At 40.3% G+C, this 21,444-nt stretch overlaps 1 protein-coding gene across 5 annotated transcripts in view; it reads right to left on the reverse strand.

Moving 5' to 3' along the window:
- Window positions 1-21,444, reverse strand: part of PLXNB2 (plexin B2) — a 344,581-nt gene that overhangs the window by 134,616 nt on the left and 188,521 nt on the right. For all 5 annotated transcript variants that reach the window (XM_050936011.1, XM_050936012.1, XM_050936008.1 and 2 more), the window contains one exon: window positions 11,798-11,879. Coding sequence is in view for 1 of the 5 variants with exons in the window: in XM_050936012.1 (XP_050791969.1) it covers window positions 11,798-11,799 (2 nt within the window). In the remaining 4 variants the exon portion in view is untranslated. The remainder of the gene's footprint in view (window positions 1-11,797; window positions 11,880-21,444) is intronic.

Here is a 21,444-nt window from a genome sequence, read left to right on the forward strand (position 1 = left end):
CTAGTTTGCTTCCCTGATGCTCCAAAAGATGCTATTGTCAGTCTTGAGCCAGTTTTCACCATGGTTTGAATTTGTTCGATCTCCACCTAGACAGTCACCTGACCAAAGAGCTGGACTGGAGCAATTGTGCTTCCCATCCCTTGCTGATAGATTTCCTTACTCCTATTACATCCTGTAAGCAATGGCACACAGTAGCGTCTTCTTCCATTATGCTGAAGGCAGCTTTCCCTGCCAGATCAATCTCTTTCTGCTACCACTATCCATAAGGCCCATAAATGCCATTAAGTGAGTTAGCAGGCCAGGCTGAGCTGGTTACTTTATATGGGCCATAGCATTCCACTGCTCTTTAAAAAGAACTCCCCAGAGATATGAGCAACCTCTCCATGTGTCGTGCATGTGCATCCCAAGATTTTTACAAGCTGTTTACTCCAGAACCAGAGTGCTTCCGCTCTATGGCACCACCACTCTTGACTCCATTTTAATCCTTTCTGGTTTGTATGTATTGCCATTTTGGTCTTTAAAGGTCTTTAATGAGAGCACTATAAAATAACTGATTGTGATAGGAATAATAATATGGCATTTACCCTCTTGAATCTTGATCCCTTCAAGGAAGGCATTTTATTTATGAAGAATAAAAAGGAAGGATAACAGGCAGTTCTCTAACTAAGAAGCACAAGTCAGAAAATTTCTCATCATTCCTGACAACTGCATATAATAGCTCAATTTACTCTTTATTCAGATATATAAAATAATCTTTCACTCATAATGTAAACAGGATTGTCTGGTACAAAATCATTTGGCAATCCAATTTACAGAGAATCCTCACACTGAAAGAGAAATAATTTTAATAAAATCTGCACTTATGACTACAATTTGCATGGGTTTACACCTCTTAAAAGCTTAGGCATTTCCCAGTGCAGGAGAATGATATGAAGCAAAAATGAAGGTCTTAGAGAAGTCTAACAGCTCCGTGATCTGATGTGTACCCCAAGGACACAGCCTTAAGCAAAGATTCTACTCTCCATATTCTTCCCAGGTCCATGATCACAACACAGCACATTGCTCATATGCAACAGTATTATAAATACAAACTGCAAACATCAGTGCTGGGAAGTGTAAGCACTAACCACGCAGGCTATCACACTATCTTCCTTGGCAAAGAAGTTAATACATAGTGAAATTTTAAAACTGTAGTTAAAAAGAAAAAAAAGGCCAAAAATCATGGCCAAATGAGGTTCCAAGTATCTTATCAACAAACGGTGCATCAAAGCTAAAAAAGAAATGTATAAGAAGATATTGTAACAATCACTTGTGCTCCCGCCATTACTGAGCCCTCTCTGTGATTACAGTCGCTTTCCCCAGCTGTTTTGTAGTCTCCAGAGGAACCTCACAGCCTGACACGTACCTAGGCTGAATTATCTTCACTTTCCAATATCTTCCCACAAGATCCGAGTTTTGTTTCTTCAGGTGAGTCAGGCAGCAACTTGCCCAGCTAGCACAGGCACACATTTTAATTCTTCTTAAAACAAACTGGTTCTATATGTGATTTTACCAAAATGAGAGCAAATGATAAAATAAATGTACTTAAACATTTCCATGCAACACAGCTAGAATGATGCTACAATTAAAGTTATAGAATATGAGGTTGCCTGGAGTTAGCGCAGAAGTGCGGTCTCTCACACTTGTCAGAGAAAACACCTAAGTGTCATGTCCATCCATTATACACTCTCCTCCTTTTAGTGGGAGATGGCGACCTCTGCATAGGATAATTATTTCCTTGCTTCCATATTCACTTACAAGAGTGAGACAATACATTTGGTTTTGGACATGTGTCTCTTAAATCATGTCACATACATACATGGACATTAGGAAATACTCTACAAAGCATCAGTCTTTAACTCCCAGTTTATGCCAGCTACTTGTTTTCTCCTTCCTGGTACTTGGCACCCTTTCAAATATAGATTTCCATTAGTGTACCTAGGGGGACTTTTAGGGTCACCATGGCTGTTCCATTTCTCCTTATACATGTATCCATTTACTTCTCTTTGGTAGAGTTTACTTCATATCAAACTTCTTTGGCAATGCTTTATCATGCAAACAAAGGTAGGCCATCTGTCACAATTATGCCAGCTAATATTTTGTCAGTTCAAGGTAAGTTTAAATACACTGGGCCTGATTTGAATCAGCTGGAACAAGGACTGCAAACTGCTCACCAAGGCAGTGAATCATAACATCCCTCAGTTGCTCTGACCCCACACCTTCACTAGTTAGCTTTGGCCTGCTATAGGTCCCTGAGGGGAAGTCTGAATTGTTCCAGTGCTGATTCTCGCTAGCTGTCTTTCTGCTTTCAGAGGCTCTGTGATGAAGTGGAAGCCAGTGCAGAGCAGAGTCAATCAAGCCCAGACAGTTTCTAGTGTAAATGGTGGATTCTCTGTAACTTGAAATCTTTAAATCATGATCTGAGGACTTTAGTAACTCAGCCAGAGTTTAACGGTCTATTACAGGAGTGAGTAGGTGAGGTTCTTTGGCCTGCAACGTGCAGGATGTCAGACTAGATTATTAGGATGGTCCCTTCTGATCTTAAGGTCTATGAGTTTCTCCCAATCTTTATATCAAGCATCCTAGCTAATGCTTTCTAGAAAAGATTTTTATTATTTCTTCTTCTTGACATTAACTATATTATATAGTGCTGTTTACTACAATGAAAATATTTAAATTTGAGGGCATTTGACCTAATCAATAAGATAAGATAGCTAGACAACTGCATCAGTGGTGAGGAACAACATTTACTAACTTTGATTAATCAAGGGACTCCATCCCTTCCTCTTAGATTAGGAATTTTCCATTATGAATTGTCCGGGTCTGAATACGAGTGCAACTATAAAACTGCAATTGATGCAGCATGCAGCTCTAGCATATGAGGTGGACAAAAAATCTTTTTTAAATTTAAATTAAATACAGGTTCTTTAAAAAGAAACATTAAAAATTAAATTCTAAGTTGACAACCTTTGTTAAGCCCCAAATTTATTACAATCTATTAAAATCATTTTAATTAAATATCAGAAATAATATTAAAGCAGCACATATTTGCTGGCAAACTTTAAGGAAAGTCAAACGAATAAACTTAGGGAAGTCACTTGCTAACCACTTGGAACCAAGCTAATAATTTTTTGAAGTGCTAAACCAGCTTTTGAGAGCAGAAACAACTTCTGCAGGTGAAGAGAGAATTTTTTCTTTGTTTCATTTTATTCATCTAGTGAGCTCAATGAATAGATCATTCAAAGTTAAAAACCAATTTGAAGTTGAAAGCAGGAAAGCTTGTTCTCTTCCAATCTATGAATAAAAACTAGGTGTAAGAGGATGAGATCTACTAGTTCTAAAATCCTGAAGCACAGTTAGCAGAAACAATCACTTCAATTCACTAACTACAGTAATAGTTACATTGTTTTAAAGAGTTTTAAATGAAAAACATGTTTAGATGAGGAAAAAAGTTTGTATCCAGCACATAAAGTAGTTTTTTTATTAAATAAAAATGCTATTTTGTGCATTCTTAATTGAATTTAAATTTCCATCCAAACAGAGCTTGACACAAATCACAAGTAAAAAATTAATCTAACAAACAAGAAATGCATTACTCAACATTTTCTAATATAACAAAAATGTAACAATTAAATCTGAATAAGTGTTAAGCTACATAACTCATTTATTAAATATGTATAGATACAATGTAACCTCTTAGCTAGCAAAAAAGCACCACATTTAGGTAACATTTTGTTGCAAATCAACATGCTTTAGTGGTTATCAACCAACAAAAATCAATCTTTAGGAAAATATCTAAAAAGTACAAGTACAAATGCAAAACTCGATTAATATTGCCCATTTAAATCAAAGTTTCCTGCTTGCTGATTTAAATCAAGATTAAAATTGTTGATTTAAAATCAATCCACCCTGACAGCACACTTAATGTCTAACCAAAGCAGATGTGAACACATGATATCAGTGGTTTATAAACTTCACCAGCAATCTATTTACAGACTGAATTTCATACTCAGTTCTGATCTACAATGCCGTTAATGGGACAGAACGAGGCTCTTGGGGTATGTTTAAACTGCAGCTGGCAGCAAGCCTCCCTCACCAGGTAGACAGACTCGGGTAACTGAGCTCAAGTTAACATATTAAAAATAGCAATGTAGGTGTTGCAGCTCTAGGCCTGAGAGAAGAATAGTCTACTTCTATTTTAGTGCACTAGCTTGTGCCTTGCTAGCATGAATGTGATCAGCCCACCATATTTTTCAAAAAGAGTGTTCTGGATATTTCTAGACATTTTAAAAAAACCTGTTTATTTCATAAACATTGTGTAACATCGTAACTCCCAACTCAAAAGTTCCTACAGACTGTGATTCTGCTTTGTGTTCATTTGAGCTAGCCACAAATGGAACTCACGTCATTCTATGGAAAGCAACCAAATGTAAACCAGCTTATATACTATGTATCATTTTTAAATAACTTAACAAAAAAGTGACCTTTAATAAAAAGGTTGGTATTTAAATCTAGATCTTTACTTCCTCTTTTGGGGTCATTAATTTATCACACTTTGCAAAGTCAAATGAAAGGTTATAGTAACAGAAGAGTCAAATATAAAAAAAATTAATGTACAAAAAAGTATCTAAATTCAAACGGGATTTTTTTATGAACACATTTAAGGTCAACATTAAATGATTTACTTGACTAGTACTTGCATTGAGTTTGGCATAAAATTACAAAGGAGACTAATATTATTTAATCCCTATTTCAGCCCTAGTGAGTGAGGATTTTCATTATTAAATATAAACTGAACTAATGTTAATATATTTTCACAGTTCATAAACACTAATTTACAGTCTGCAAGTGGAGAAAATAAAATCACATTGGTTTTTACAAATATATTCATACAAACAGCTTAAAAATCCTGAGAGCCCAGGGCATTTTTTCATGTTCATTAGTACAAAAGTAGTGGTGGTAAAGGTATAGAGCAGTGGAAGGGGTATATTGAAAACAAATTGACGTGTTAATGTAAGCTGTTTTGATTTATAATTACAATGTTTCAGTTCACATCCGTTCATATCAAACAACTGCTTAAATCACTGTAGTAAAAAAAATTATGAAATACACTAGATTTCCCAAATTTGCATTGTAATCTGAAAATCCCAATCTTCCAAAGACATCTATAAATTAGGGCTTTATTGAAGATATATTTTGAGGATCTAGAATCAATGCCGTCAACTATTTTTCACAGATGGACTCTTTAAAGGCTGTTTAGCTTACTTTTTTTTCAATTACTTTTTTTTTTTTAAAATATAGTCAGTAAACATCAGTAGCTAAATGGAAACATGGTATCAGTACTCTCTCTTTCATGTTGTCTAAAGATTACTTTGTGGCAGATAAAAATAGCAGATTTTTATTCATTCACATTTAAGGGGAAAAGGAAATATGTGGTGCATTAAATAGAAATTGTTCAGTGAAGCCACAACAAAATGAGAACTAGAAAAGCTGTGGTTCCGCTTTAAAATAGTAACCTACAAGACTGATCTTAAATTCTATTCTAGTGTGCCCACAGTTTTCTAGATGGTTTCCTGAACACTATGGAGGCTTCGTTTTGCTTTGTTCCTCTCCAAATATCCACAATCCAGTCCAAAAATAAACTTGAGTTTAATTTTGCTTTAGCATTTTTCTGTAGATGCCTGCATTCTTCTAATACGGTATCAATGCACACCCAGCCTACACTGAACATTTCAAATGCTTAGTTATTTATAAAACCAGAACACATGGCTGTTGGTGGGGGAGAGCGGAGCGCTCTACTGGGGATTGAGATGGGGGTGTGAGTCATCACTTTCTCCCCCCGTTTTGGGCTTTGTTCCTGGCAGTAGCATTTATTCACTTCAAGTAGGACCAAAGCAGCAATGAAGTTCTCTGAATTTGAAATCCAGACAATGCTGACTATTACTTCAGCTGTATTTGCCTGCTCTGTGCTGTTCAATCAGTCGAGACCCTTTCTTTGTACTCTAGGTTTTTCCCTCCCCTATGTAACAATCCCTATCAGCCAAAAGCCTTTTGCTGCAGTTTTGTTTAGTTTCCCACCTGCTCTGCAGTAGTGAGAAGGGAATGCTGTAGCACTGTAAGCTCAATGTGTCACTCACCAGTACAAAGGTATTGTATAATACACAGAATTTCAGAAAGCAAACAGGTATATAATAACAGCTTACATGACATGACATAATGCACTTGAAAATAAATTCCACGTTCTAACTAAAATTGTGCTTAGCAATACATTAAATGGCATAGACATATTGCTCATTTAATATCCCAATGCTCTTTTTTTTGTTAGGCCCAAACAGCATGCAAATTTGTTCTCCAGCCCAATTATGTCACTGTGATGACTGTGTAACAGAACGGGGAAAGAGGAGCAGAAAGTACATCAGAAATAACACGGTAACTCACATTTTTAATGAAACTAACAGTGGGAGGTGGACAAATTAACTGCCATTATATTTGCCTTCCAAATTCAAGCACCTTTCTCCCTTTACACAGCCTTCACACACACCTTGCTCAATAAAATCTTCAAAGGAAGACCCTCCCAGACTTGTCTATTTTGTGCTCATTCCTCATTCCTTTTGCTGTTCTAACAAGAGTTCTTTGCCTGACACTATGAAAAGGGGTGCGGGCCCAAGGCCTTGAGCTCCTGGGAATCAAGAACTCCTGAATTGCAGTCTTGAATCTAAGAGGCTCCCTCTTTGGCCCTGGGCCACTCACTTTGGTCAACACTCCCAAATTTTGGGGCCTCAGATTTAGAGCCTAAATTCATACTGAGGTATCAAAATAACCAACCTGAATTTCAGGCATGCAAACACTTGGAGCTCCAATTGAAGTCTACGACAGCTGAGGGTGTCCATCCCCTCTGACAATCAGGCTGGTTAGTTAGGCACCTAATCTTCAGCACCCAACTTTGAAAATGCTGGCTTTAAACATTGCTTCAGTTTCCTCATCTATAATTTTACTCACCTGACAGGTGTTCTGTGAGGATTAGCCAATATTGTGAGACCACTGTTGAAAATCAAAATGTTAAGCATTCTGGTAGGCTGATATTTTGAAGTTGAACCTGATGCCACAGCTCTCCTAAAATGCTAAGAATTTACATTATTGTCTCCTAGATATTAAATTGTACAAAGTAAATATTGTGGTAGGTTATTTGGCAGGAATACCAGAAAGTAAAAGATTAATGTGCAGATCTACTACATCTCAAGAAAGACAAATGTATTCCTTAAAACATAAAAAAGTGTTCTGGAATCTGAATGCATAAGCATTATGATACAGTTGTTAATTACATGATCACATACTATTTTTTCCACTGGATCCCCATCTCACTTAACGCATAGACCCCACAAGTTTATGGGCCACCCAAGCCACAACATCCATGTTAGCATGCTAACTCGAGTCCCACTAGTGGAAGTCTGTCTACCCAGGCAGGGAGGCTCACTCACAGCTGCAATATAGACATACAGTAGAACTTCAGAGTTATGAACATCTCGGGAATGGAGGTTGTTCATAACTCAAATATAATTCTGAACAAAAACATTATGGTTCTTTCAAAAGAACAACTGAACATTGACTTAGTAAAGCTTTGAAACATCACTACGAAGAAAAATGCTGTTTTTAATCATCTTAATTTAAATGAAAAACACAGAAACAGTTCCTACCTTGTCAATTTTTTTTTTAAACTTCTCTCCTTTTTAGTAGTTTATGTTTAAAATAGTATAGGACTGCACACAGGGCTGGTACAAGGCGAAACTTCCATCTTGCACCCTGCCCCCCCGCACGCCCTGAGACACCCCACCCATGGCAACTCCCCCTCTCTGCCCTGAGGTGTCCCCCTTGCAGCAGCTCCCCACCCCCCAACCTCAGGCACCCCCCCTGCCCCAGCTCACCCCTGCTCCGCCTCCACCTCGAGCACGCCGTGGCTGCTTCACTTCTGCCTCCCAGGCTTGCGGCGCCAGTCAGCTGAGGTGCCGCAAGCCTGGGAGGCGGGAGAAGTGAAGCAGCTCGCCCCTGCTGCTGCTCCTCCTCCTCCCCGAGCACACCGTGGCTGCTTCACTTCTCCCGCCTCCCAGGCTTGCGGTGCCAATCAGCTTAGGCGCCGCAAGCCTGGGAGGCGGGAGAAGTGAAGCAGCCTCAGTGTGCTCGGGGAGGAGGCAGGGCAGGGGTTAGCTGGGACGGGGAGTTCCCCTGTGTGCTGCCCACTCCCCCTTACTTGCTGCAGGCAGCCCTGCCCAAGCTCTCCTGCCCCAGCTCCCTCCGCCTAAATGCCAGTGGCGACCGGGGCGGCCAAAGATCCGGCCACTGCAGTCGCTGCTAAAGAAAATGGCGCCCCCCAAATCCTAGTGCCCTAGGCGACCACCCAGGCTGCCTAAATGGTTGCACCGGCCCTGACTGCACAGTATTTGCCCTTTTGGGGGGGGGCAGGTGTGTGGGTGTGTCTCTGCTGCCTGACTGCATACTTCTGGTTCCAAATGAGGTGTGTGGTTGACTGGTCAGTTCATAACTCTGGTGTTCGTAATGTTAAGGTTCTACTGTATGCTTACAGTCAAATTACTATAGTACTGCCCAGAACTTCCATAAGGGTCTGGCACCTAGCGAGTTGGGCATTGTGCAAACGCATGAGAAAACACATATTGTGGCAATACTGGTGTTCTAGCCAGGTTCTTTATAGGTGCATTTATTTAATAATCATTTGTTTGGGAGCAATTAGTAAAAAGGAATACATTAAGTATTTGTCCTGCCGACCTCAGATGATTATAAATATACAAGAAGTGTCAAATTCAAGTGTCTCAATTTGCATGTTTCCCCGCTGTGGGCGCGCACACACACACACACACAGTTTAAACCTAATCAGTGATCTTTTGGCTCCCTGCACGCTTTCTACTTCCGCAGCCCCATGTGCACTGTCCCATTCCATCCGCCCACATTGACAACCCCCTTCACTCTGCATAATTAGCATGTCCCAGTGCAATTACCACCTTCCTGTCCCCTTCTGTCTTTCCATCCTTCCCCACACAACCTAGGTTTCACTGTTGTTGCCCTTCCTCCCCTCTCTTCCTTCCATCATCTAACTTAGCTGTGAGGGAAAAGCAGTGAAGCAAAATTTCTCCCACCTTTTGGTTCCAGTTTGACTAATAAGCATTTGAAAGCACAAGTGCTTAAAAGTATTTTTGGAGGTTTATTCTACTCAATCAGTTTTAAAAGTAACTGAGTAACAAAACCATTCAACTGCAATGCCAAATTAATATAACGTGCTTCAATCTTAATGTGTTTCATATCGTTTTTCCACATTTCTGTACCAAAACAAAATAATCATTTTTATTGCACAAATCCATTCTGGGTGTTCTGTGCCTCTAGGTGCTATGGTAATACAAAATAATTAAGTCTTTTAAAAATAGTGGCTATAAAGAGGTATTGTCCCACTCCATATATCTGCTAATCCAGTGCTATCCAAATCTCTTAGACACTACGGGATTAGTATCTGACAAAGAATTCAAAATTTAGGAAGATATGCTTCTATTTGCAATGCATTACTGGTACAAAGGCACATATATAAATTAGAAATGATGTTTCCACTCAGAGCTTTAATCTGTATGTTCATTAAGTTAAAACAGATGAAAAACAATATGCGTTAGAGATCACAATAATTCTGCCACAACGGATAAAAATGTTGACACTAATTTAACTAACTGGTATGTTTTTCTATTGAAATTGACAGAGGAACATAAAGAGCAAGAGATTTTGCCAACAAGGTAACCATCAATTTAAAGCGGCTTGATGTATACTCTGAGTTTCAATGTGTGAATAAAATGACATTTTCTGAAGATTAGGTTTTATATATTTTGAAGGGCAATTTTTAAACTTGTAAGCTATTTTGAAATTAAAATCCTATACTAAATGTCTCTGTACCCTGCTGCATGTTTATTTCTTTAAAAGATTCTGCTTACTGCATAAACATGAGAAAACAGAAGGGAAAAAAAAATGAAATGGGGCACTAAGTGATGAGACTGACATGAAAAACAACTCAGTCAATTATAATGCAAACATGCTGGTTCAACTGCAATACAAGAGTGCTCTCCCTTCCCCATGCTCCCCCACCCCCATCCTGAGACTTCAGGAAGTTTGAACGTATAGTTATTGCCACGTGTTCATTAAATATATCTTGCTTTGGTATTGTAAGACACATATCACTGTGGTATTTAGACGGTGAGTCATAAGAGCAGAGTACAACACAAAACTCAAAAATCCTTAGTTTCTCAAAAAATATCACTGGCTGAATCACAGTCATTGTAATACCTTAGGGACATCATCCCCAGAACTTCAGGACTTGAACAACCAGTGATAGCTCCTCGGAAATCCTTCCAAATTTTAACTTCACTGCATGCTAGGAGGTTGTTAAGCTTTGATCCTGCAACCATCAACTTCTCCAGTGAAACTCAGACTGACGATGTGCAGAGTAGGCACCAGGTAGCGCTGTATGGACATTCATTCGGTGCAGACATGATCAGTGAACCTTTTTGGCTTATACACCTTGCTGTTGAGTCTCTACTTAATTTAAGTAGATCCCAATAACTTCTAGACACAACAACAATCTCATAAGCCAAGGTTGCCCTCCTATAGATGGTTGATGGTTTTTGCACTACTGGCTGGCTAGTAATTTTATGAGTTCACATAAACTTGCAGCCATGGGAAACAGGAGGTGAGATTGTTGGGAAAATGTAGTAAATTAAAAAGACAGGAAAATCTGTGGCAGCATGATCATCACTACCATTATAGCCACTCAGAATGTCCCATGGTGACAGCAAGGATACAACTCACTCAGAATCTGTCTGTTGCAAAAGCACACTTAAGCAAAAGGAGAACTTTCGTTAGCAGCAGAGAGTCTATGACACACAGAGAATATTCTAATTTTACCTATTAAAAGGTATCATAATTACTACATAGGGAAGGTATGTAACAATATTATCAAACACTCCTAGACCAAGGAGAAGTAAAATATGGTATATGCTTTCAATACAGATTGCAATAAAACTAACAGTTGTGAAATATGATTATGGGTTATACACTGATGGTGATGTAATTTTTTTTAAAAGGATTTAATATATTAACTGGAGATCTTAGCTTCCTGTTAGAAAATAATTGCCTCTATATTTGAAAAAATGACTTCCAGAGGGCAGTAAACCTCAGGCATTGAAAAAACTCTACTTACAGTAAAATACAAAACATTGCACTGAAATTTGTATTATAAATCCAAATCTTCAGTGCAAAAATACACACAGCTATAGATACTACATATGGGGCAAAGTAAACCTATATCCCATTTGAAATGGAAAATATGTCTACAATACAGGACTCAGGGATCTCAGCTCGTGTTTAAACAGATTGTTTAAAACTGACATTTACTGACAGCCCAAGGTTGCCTCTTCGTTTCAAGCAGACATGGATAGCTAACAACAATGGCAAGATCATGGTAACAGTTTGAGTATTGCCTAAAAATTTTTTAAAGTTTGTCTTTTTACAAATAAAAAACACACAAGTCCTGACTGAGCATTCTTGGTGTGCTCAAGATTAGTCCCAAGTTCCATACGAATATTAAATGTACTGGGATTTCAAAATTAGATCTTTGTTTTGGCATCATCAGTTTACTGAATCATTTTTATGGTTTCTGATCATACAGCACTAGCAGTTCTGAACTACTTTATTTGTGAAAAACTGAAATACTTACATTCACTTTTTCACTAACTCTTCTTTACTGCACTTAGTTCTTTTCCAGGACAGTTTTCAATAATCTTCTTTTTCACCTTTACCTATGAAAAACAAGGAAAAGGATTACAAAAATATCCATTGTATTTATTCTTCTTACACTTTGGACTGTTTATGTAAGGTGTTCTGTAATGGCTCAGAACCTTGTATTTAAAAAAATGTATATAGAGTCAAGTTTATTCCTTTTTAAACGATTTTTTGCCACACCATAAGTTTGAATCCCAAGACTAAATGGAGCACTGCTCTGGGTTCACTTTCAATACTGGCTCAGGCAGACATACAATTAATTGCAGACATATGACTAATCACTAAAGAATTGAGAACTCATATGGTACAGTACCTGAAAGAATGTATGTTTTATATTAAGGACTGGGTTTTGTATGATCTGACTGCACCCTAGGAGAACCTGAGCGCTCTCACCTTCCATTGTCTGAAGTGCTCAGCACCTTGGCAGGATCAGACAGCTTCAGAATACTTTGCAGACAGGGAAACAGCACCTAGGCATCTAAGCGCAGATAAAATACTGCCTCATTAGCACTCAAGACCACTGCTCTATTATAAAAATGATGTTAAAAGGAAGTAAAACTAGGCTGTTCAACTAGAATATGAAGAGGATGACTGCTTTGGAAAGAATCTCCAGCAATGGATATCCATCAGTAGGCAATACAATACTGTTTTTTTCTTACAGATAGATACTTTCTGTAAGCATGTACAGATTAGTTTCTGTCCCTTTAAGCAGTGCACTGTGTATACCAATATATGCAATAAAGGATTGTGAAACTACTGTCCCTAGCAAACCTGGACATAGTCCTTAACCAGACTACCAGATTCAAATCATTCCCCACCCCAGTTCACCTCTGGATCTGAGTTTGTGACTATGGCCTGCCGGCCGCTAGCTCCCTCAAGGAGCGTTAGTTGAAGGCCTTCACCTTTGGAAGTCATGCCTCATGGTGATTTGTCAGCACCAGAGTCCAGTGTGCACTTAAGGCTTATTTATTCTGTAAAAAATTTGACTGGGTTTAATGTTCTTTGCATTCCATGTGTCTAGTTGCCATGGTAATAAGCACTATTTAAGGGTACACACAATTCATCTCTTCTAACCCCACTTCCATTCTCTGATAATACTTTATTATTCTTTATCATGTACCAAGAATTTGCTCAGAGCTATACAATACACAAAGGAAAATCTGATCCATTTTCGAAGGAACTTGCAATCAAAATAGACAAAGATCAGACACAAAGATGCTTTGGAAAACTCAGGGGTGCTGAGTCAGGGCACCTTTCTGATCTTTGGCGTTTGAATCTGAAGAAAGAAGGATCTGAATTTGAAAGAAGGATGCTTGATGCACTGGGCTAGAGAGGTCATCCCAAGCAAGGAGGTGGTATGAAAGAGAGAATGGTGAGGTACCCTTCATTACAGCAAGAGGGCAAAGGAGTGGAGGGGTAAGAATTGAGAACAGAGATGTTGGCATGGGCAAAATGATGCAGTTTCTTCAAGGAGGGGGTGAGAATTGTGACCTTCACCACAGAGACTTTTTTTGCCTCTAGGTGCTATGGTAATACAAAATAATTAAGTCTTTTAAAAATAGTGGCTATAAAGAGACTTGAGGAGAAGTGTGATGCAGCAGAAAAGGCAAAAAGATGTTTTTAGATGTTCTGGACAGACTGGAGTTGAGTACCACAGGAATCAGGATGGGCATAAAAGACAAAGTTGTAAGCAAAGGCAGAAGCTAAGCAAGATACTGGCAAATGTTTTAGCCACAAGGACAGACAAAGGGACGATTTTAGTATCTTGTGGAGAAAAGACCAACATCTTGAATGTGTGAAGGAAGGGGAAGCCCCACAACTTTAGTGTCAGAATCATGTGGAGGATTGTGGTGTTAACAGAAATCAAGATGATAGGGTTTGTGAGCAAACAGGTGGGACTCAGTTTTCATCATGTTGAAATAGAGCTCACACTTTGCAATTACAAGTTGTCTTCCATTCCATTCATGAATTTAGCTTTACAACTACCCATGAAGTCGGTAACAGATGGAGGAAACAGTGGTAACAGAGATTAAGCAACTTGCTGAAGATTACATGGAAGTCTTTGATAGAGCCTATAAATAAAATCCAAATCTGAAAAATCCCAGTTCTCTTGTGCCTTAACTACAAGGCTCTCTTTTCTTAATTGTAATTTACACATATTGTCAGCAGTATCATGAACTCCATTTCTTATAAAATCCCTCCCAATGCACCCAAAGAAACTAGCATGTGGTAAGCAGACTGAAAATACGTCAACTATCACAGGAATGTAACAGCACATAGAATCATAGAATATCAGGCTTGGACTAGATGACCTCCTGAGGTCCCTTCCAACTCCCTGCTCAAAGCAGATTTTTGCTCCAAATGGCCCCACAACCCTGGGTTTAGCAGGCCAACGCTTAAACCATATCAAGCACCCAAGCGTTTTAGTTTGTATTTGCTAGCTAGCAGTGCCAGAGAGTTCTCCACCAAACTGTAGGTAATTTAGTGATCTATAAAATAAATAAGAAGCCTCTTTCATGATTAGCTCAAGGTTTGTGCCAGATTGCTACTCATTACTCCCTCCTTCCTCAAACTGAGCCATCAGGTTTCCAGCCTTCTCCACTCTCACTGGCAGACTGTTTTGGCTGGATTAAGTTGGGTACAGGTGATACCTGTACCCAACTTAATACCATCTGCTGCAAGATTTTTTTTAAGTTCTAGTTCATGCCATAAAAGAGTTCTTTTTCAACATCTTAAGAGCAAGTGACACGGGGGCTTGGACGTTCATGTTAGGATTTCAGCCTCCAGCAAAAGTATGTGAAAAGTACTCAGCTGTAGATATGGTAACATAAGAGCCCACAGCCTACAGGGAACCTATTACTTTGCCCCTCACAAATACACTAAGTACCTACCACAAGACATAGGGTCTTTGCGTAGGTCAAAATCTATGTGCCAGTAGCATATGTGATCGATCTACCCAGACTATATTCACTCTGACATACCTAACTGCTCCCAGCTTTGGCCTCCACAATGCAACCATTGTCCTTTCTATTAAAGGCAAGTTTTCTCCAGGATATCAAAAGATGATGAATACCACACATGGTAGTGTAGTTAGCACTCTCAAAATATATAAGCAGTCTAGGAGCAATTGCTGTACTATAAAATACCTGGCAGAGTAACTTATTCTAGCACTGCAAAATAAGATGCTCTTTGAGTTGAAGCAGGGGCTGATAGACCGTGTCAGAGCACAAGCGACCTTCACTGAGGAAAGGCTGAATCTTAGGAGGTTTGAAAAATGGTTTCAGAAGCCACAAGGAGCAAAATATGGAACTCTGCCTACTAAATCTTCTGCTAATGTAATACTGAGTGATAACAATAGATTATATACAGTACTTTTTACTCAGACTTGGAAGCAGGCTATAATCGACTTTAAAAAGATGAATACATGGAGAGGTCAAGTAACTTCTCCAAGGTCATATAGACTTTTACAGTTTCATACCCTTTATCTGGCCATTTGGTTAGTATGCCTGGTACACTGAACAGTGCTGGTAGTTTTTCATATACTTGCCTATTCTTGAGACTTCGTTCACTTTGAACTAGTGATCCTCATATTCAGAGAGACAGGAAAGCCCTGTCAGACTGAGTCCATGTCTGTATAAGGGCAAAACATAAAATTTCCTAATATAGAGGATGCATCAGACATTAAGCTGATACTAAACATGAGTTTAGCCAAAAGGGCCTAAACCAGGCATGGACAATCTGTGGCTCTGGAGCCACATGTGGCTCTTCAGAAGTTAATATGGGACTCCTTGTATAGGCACTGACTCCAGGGCTGGAGCTACAGGTGCCAACTTTCCAGTGCGCTGGGGGGTGCTCATTGCTCAACCCCTGGCTCTGCTCCTACTCTGCCCCTTCCCCTGAGCCTGCCATGCCCTCGCTCCTCTCCCTCCAAGCTTTCTGCACGCTATGAAACAGCTAGTCAGGAGGTGCGGGGAGGGAGGAGGAGATGCTGATCGGCAGGGCTATGGGTGGGCAAGAGGCGCTGGGAGCTAGGGGGAGCTGATAGGGGGCTGCTGACGTATTACTGTAGCTCTTTGGCGATGAAAATTGGTAAATTCTGGCTCCTCAGGCTCAGGTTGGCCACCCCTATTCTTAACATACTGTATTTAAGTTTCTAATGAATTTTCTACTAAATTGTTATTGTCTAACACCAGTGTAGCCACATACCCTTCCCATCACCATCAGCTCCAGTTCCAAGCTGCTCTCTTGGTGGTTAATCTTCTCCATGCTTGCTTTCTCTACCTCTTTGACCTTAGTCCACTTCCTATTCACTCAACTCATTTGCTCCACAGCTTTCTTCTTAGGGTAGATCTACACTTAGCGTGGATTGACACTCCAGCAATCGATCCATGGGGGCAATTTAGCAGGTCTAGTGAAGACCCACTAAATCGACCACTGATTGCTCTCCCATCGACACCACCGGATGAGAAGAGATTCTCCTGTCGACCCAGCGCCATGTAGACACCGCAATAAGTGAACCTAAGCTACGTCAACTCTAGATACATTATTCACATAGCTAGAGTTGTACAACTTAGGTCGACTTAACCTTGTAGTGTAGACTGCCCTTAGCTTCCTCTCTGTCTCCTTCCAATAACTGTCCCAACTTTTGGTGTAATTGTTCACTTGAGCAGATCAATCAGATCCTCCTTTCAATCCACTGAGTCACTCCCTCCAGTTAAGTCCTCTGGTTTTCAAGTTTGAATTGATCCTGCTTTTCTATCCTCATTTTTATTGAATTCTGATGAGTTTTTTTTAATCTGTCCCATATAACTCATAGCTAAGCCACTCAAAATGAAAATAATGAAATTCTGTTAAGGAAAGCCCAGCATGTGCTGAGACAATGTTTTTTGTCTGACTGGATAACACTCAAAAGCGCAGCACAACCACCGTTACTCTGCCCTTCCATTATAATCTTTCTATAGTTTGCAGCAAGGCTTACTTTACTACTATTCAATTTCAGGGTTTTCTGTTTTAATTTTTATTTATTTTATTTTTACTACTCCCTTCATTTCAGTTAAATTTGTTTCCCTTTACTATCTGAGAGACTTGTAGGATCCAACTCCGAAAACCAGTAATTGTCTGTATAGTAAATATATTAAGCCCGAAGGACACTACTGAAATAAAATTACATTATTAGTAATAACATAGTGCATAGGAGCTTCAGTCACAGACCAGGACCTGACTGAACACAAAATGTACAGGAAATTAGAATATGTTCAATTAATCTAAACACTCAAGTTGGTATATAAACTCTCATGGAGGCCCTAAATAGATCCACCCAGCAAGTTTCCATTGACATCACACCAAGTGTATTATTAAACATTGTGGTTGGGATTTTCAAAGCAGTTTAAGAGAATCTGGTTTCTAACTCAGAACGAATTCCAATGGGAGTTGGGTGCCTAATTCCTTTCAGTTTCTTTGCTTATGCATTCATGAGGATTTTCAAGTGTGTGGGCACACAGTATTCTAATGATTCACATATAGAAACATACATACACAAACCCCCTCCTTCCCCCCTGTAACCCAAACATGGTAGTGAGATCCATGATAGAAACTGTATTTACTGTGCCTCTTAGACCGGCACTCCTACTCTCTCTGCCCACTACGCCTACCCCCTCAAGATAACTTTACATTCAAAACAACTTGGAAGCTTTCAGACAGGTAAATTTTTAGAATTAAAAATAATCTGCTATGGAACATTTGCCTTCTTCCTCCCTCCAACCCCTGAAGAAATTCCTACCCACTCCCCTCAAAATTGCACTGCTGTAAGAGGGACGTCAAGCAATGTTCTGCTTTGGACCAACAACAGGTTTCTCCCTATTAGACATTCACTAGGATTTTGGCCTGATGGGGTTTAAATGTGCTAAGAGACACGACTTCCCCCAAGATCATATTTCCACAATAGAACCAAGTTCACCATAAGAAAAATTTCCCTGGTATTCAGCATAATATTGGCAAACATCCAAACACCCATGCATTCAGAGCAACCTGATAGTCTCCCAACTTTAGATTTAGAGTCTCTCTTATCCCCTTGCCCTCTCCCCTTCAATGATCTGAAATGATACTGCAATATTTCTCTCACGCAACTATTATACAATCATATTTCTCTTTTGTGTTCAGGGAGACAACACGACAAAAGAGGGTGGGGGGAGAAGGGAAGCGCACAACAACCACCTTGGATAATATGATTCAACTTTCAAAATGCCTTTGAATTAGAAGAAACTGTTGCCAAATAAATTTGCTGAAGATCATAGGAGCTGATGTAATGTTGAATCAAATTATAGACTAGATTAGATTCACCCTAAATTTTTCAAACTAATAAGTGCTACAGGCACTTTTAGATCACAAGCATTACTAGGCATATTTCACTATGTTAGCTATGTTCAGACTTACAAGTACCTCTGTTCTTTCCATAAAATATCCTACCACTGCTGTGTGACTGGTTTGAAAAAACAGCCATTAAACTGCTACCCAAGGGACACAAAATACACCAAAATTGTGCTATGATCAATGCTCAATCAAGGTTGATTGTGCAACACCCAAGGACAGTGTTTCAGAGTTTTTCACCTCAAAAAGAAAATCAGTATTTGCTTTATTACACTCTTCCTCTTCCATCTTCCCACAGGTGAAGGAATTTCACAGACAGTTTTATTTCAGTGTGTGCTGATTTTCTACTGATCTGGCCTGGCCTGGATTTGAAATAGGATCCTACATGAAACAGGATCTTTGGCTGCTCAAACATGCTCAGGCCTGCAGAGTTGGTTAAACAAAAGGGAAACAAAAAAAGATGATGTAAAAGTTTTTAAGCACACAGGGCTTGTAAAAGTTAATTTTAAAGGGCCCTCCATTTCTCTAGACTGGAAGTAATATATTATTTCTAAAGAGCCTTTTCTATCAAGCCCTCAAATGGCTTTATTTATATAGTGCCATTGGTGTGCATGGTGCCTTAGAAATGTGAATTTTAATGGCCAAAGTCATCCAAACCACAAATGAAATTAAGGCAGTTTAAAACTGGCCCCACAAAAGGACTTTTACCCTGCCCCAGACATTTTACAATCTCTGTGCCCAGTCCTGCAATTCCTTAATCACATAGCCAATGGGAGTACTTGTATAACAGTGTGAAGGATTATTCCTTAAGTACACACTCACACAAGGCAGTCTAATAGGTAGGCAGGCTGGTGGAGAGGCAGAGAAACCTTATAGATCCAGAGGCACAGGCAGCCTTGGAAGGTGAAGCAAAAGGAGAGAAGTGTGGTTAGATTAACATAACAAGGAGGGGAGAAAGTGATGAGGGATAGGGGGACATAAAGGACTCAGCAATAGTAAAATTGAGGGAAGAGGAGGGTGTAGATATGGAGAGTTCCGCCTGGATATTGCAGATTTTTGCCTTTCAGAGAAAGAGAAAGGAGGAGAAAGGGGTCAGAGAAGATAACTTTGAACAGGGAGTTTTGAGCTTTACAGAAACTATTTCAGTTTCACAATGATCAGATAAGGGATCACATTCCCCTACTGAAATTCATGAAATGCAGCCTCCTCTGGAGTGAAGCACAAAATTCAACGACACTTTCTGGCATGACAAGCCATACAAGCTTAGCCAAAGTATTTTTTATTATTTTTAATAAAAAAAGAGAGAGACTGACCCTTTGGGTATCTAAGGTAGCTAAAATCTTCCCTAGACAGGGCTTACACACTGTTTTCGGAGTTTTATTCTCCGTGCACAGCTAGTTAATCAGTGCAAAAACAAAGCCAACACAACTAAAGCAGTTAGAAAACTCACTGAAATTTAAACATTCCATGGGAATCGGTAAATTTCAACCAAGTTCCATTGGAAACCAGGCAGGTTCCCACTGGACTCTTGCCTGCCAGGCAGGTTTTGAAGATGCCTTGATTCCAGCCAGCTCACGTGGCTCATTCCTCAGCAGCTCAGGCTCTCTGCTTCGTGGCAAACTGCTTGGGGGACTTTTGGGAAGTCAGGAGCCTGGAAGCCCTAGTTCCCAAGCTCTCAGGCACACTGGGCTCCAAGACTCCTCTGGAGCTGGGGTTCCCTAGACTTTTAGTTCCCCACTTGGCTGGCTAACTGAAGAGTTGGGCACCCATTCCCTGCCTGATTGGCTCCCTGGGCAGCCCTGATGGAGGACAGATGCGGGGCCTGCCTGCCACGGAGCTATTCCACAAAAAAAAAAAATTCATTCTGCTAGAGAACATTTTCTCCTCCCCACCCGCACAACCAAAATTTCAGAGTTTCCACCTCAGGTATAATTACCACACAACAGCTGAGGTCATGGGAAGAATATCATTCCCAACTGAAAATGATAAGGCTAATTTTAGGTGGGAAAAATAATTACTCAATTTGGAATTTGACCCGCTCATCAAGTTAAAACCCCATTTCTCATGAAACATACCATGGTAGCTTTAATAATCAAACGATAAGGACCATGATTTTATGCCCCCTGCAGAGAGCCTCCAGCAGCACAATGCCCTTTAACAGAATTCTGACTCAAAGGGGAGAATATCTCTGTAGCGGAATGGACACCCACTCCTGCCCTGAGGGGTTTAAAACAGCCCTAGGAATGGGCTGTGGCAGGAGAAAGCAGCCATTGGGCTGACTAGGGGAAGCAGGCAGAGCTGTGGCCATGCCCCAAACAGAGCCCAACTGGCCCCTATAAGAGGCTGTGAGCCAGAAGCCCAAACAGTCTCTCTCTGCCTTTGGAGAGAGAAAGGCCTGGCTGCTAGGGAGCCAAGCAAGGTACTGGGAGTGGAATAGGGTAGAGAGAAGGCTAGAGGAGCTGGGGAGCTCCAGCCTGGAAAACCCCCTGGCTGCGGGACTAGTAGAAGGCCAAATGGGATACTGGGGTTGCAGAGGGGCAGCCCAAGGCAGCAGGTCCAAACTCTCCTTGCTGATGAGTGGCAATTATACTGCAGTCCACCCCAGTGAGTGGGAGACAGATGGTGACTGGCAGTAGCCAAAGACTGGGGTGAGGTGGGGATAGGGGTTGGGGGTTCCCTGGGGAGGGGAGACCCCAAGACTGAGGGGTTACTGCCAGGGGGAAGCACCCCAGATAAAGGGGCACTGGAGTCCAGGAAGGGATGTGAGGGCACAGCAGCAGCGGGACACCGGCCTGCAGAGGGTGCTCCAGAGGCTGGAAGCGAGTTCCGAGACAACCAGCAGGGGGCGCCGCAAGGGTGAATCCCACATTGCTACAGCCTCCTACTGAATTGCTGAAACCATGTCCTGCAGCACTTAGTGTTACTAGAACTGCCATCCAATACTGATCCAGCCCAGTACCGACTGGCGTCTGAGATGGAAATGGGATCACAAAGCAGAAACAGGATTTTCCCTGTATCCCCTTTTCAGTTTGTGAACTGAACTAAAACTGCTCAGAAATGTATCATTTCCTAATTAACCTTTTTTGGTTATATTATTTAATGTTTTTATACATGTTTTTACAGCGTCCGAGTCAGAAAAATGTGTGCTTGGGAACTGAGGAAGCTGCTTTGGTTTCACATGAAGGGAAAAGTAATATTGATAAAGGAAGTTTCCAG

Source organism: Gopherus flavomarginatus, chromosome 1, assembly GCF_025201925.1.
Source record: "Gopherus flavomarginatus isolate rGopFla2 chromosome 1, rGopFla2.mat.asm, whole genome shotgun sequence".
In the NCBI taxonomy this organism is placed as follows: domain Eukaryota; kingdom Metazoa; phylum Chordata; order Testudines; family Testudinidae; genus Gopherus; species Gopherus flavomarginatus.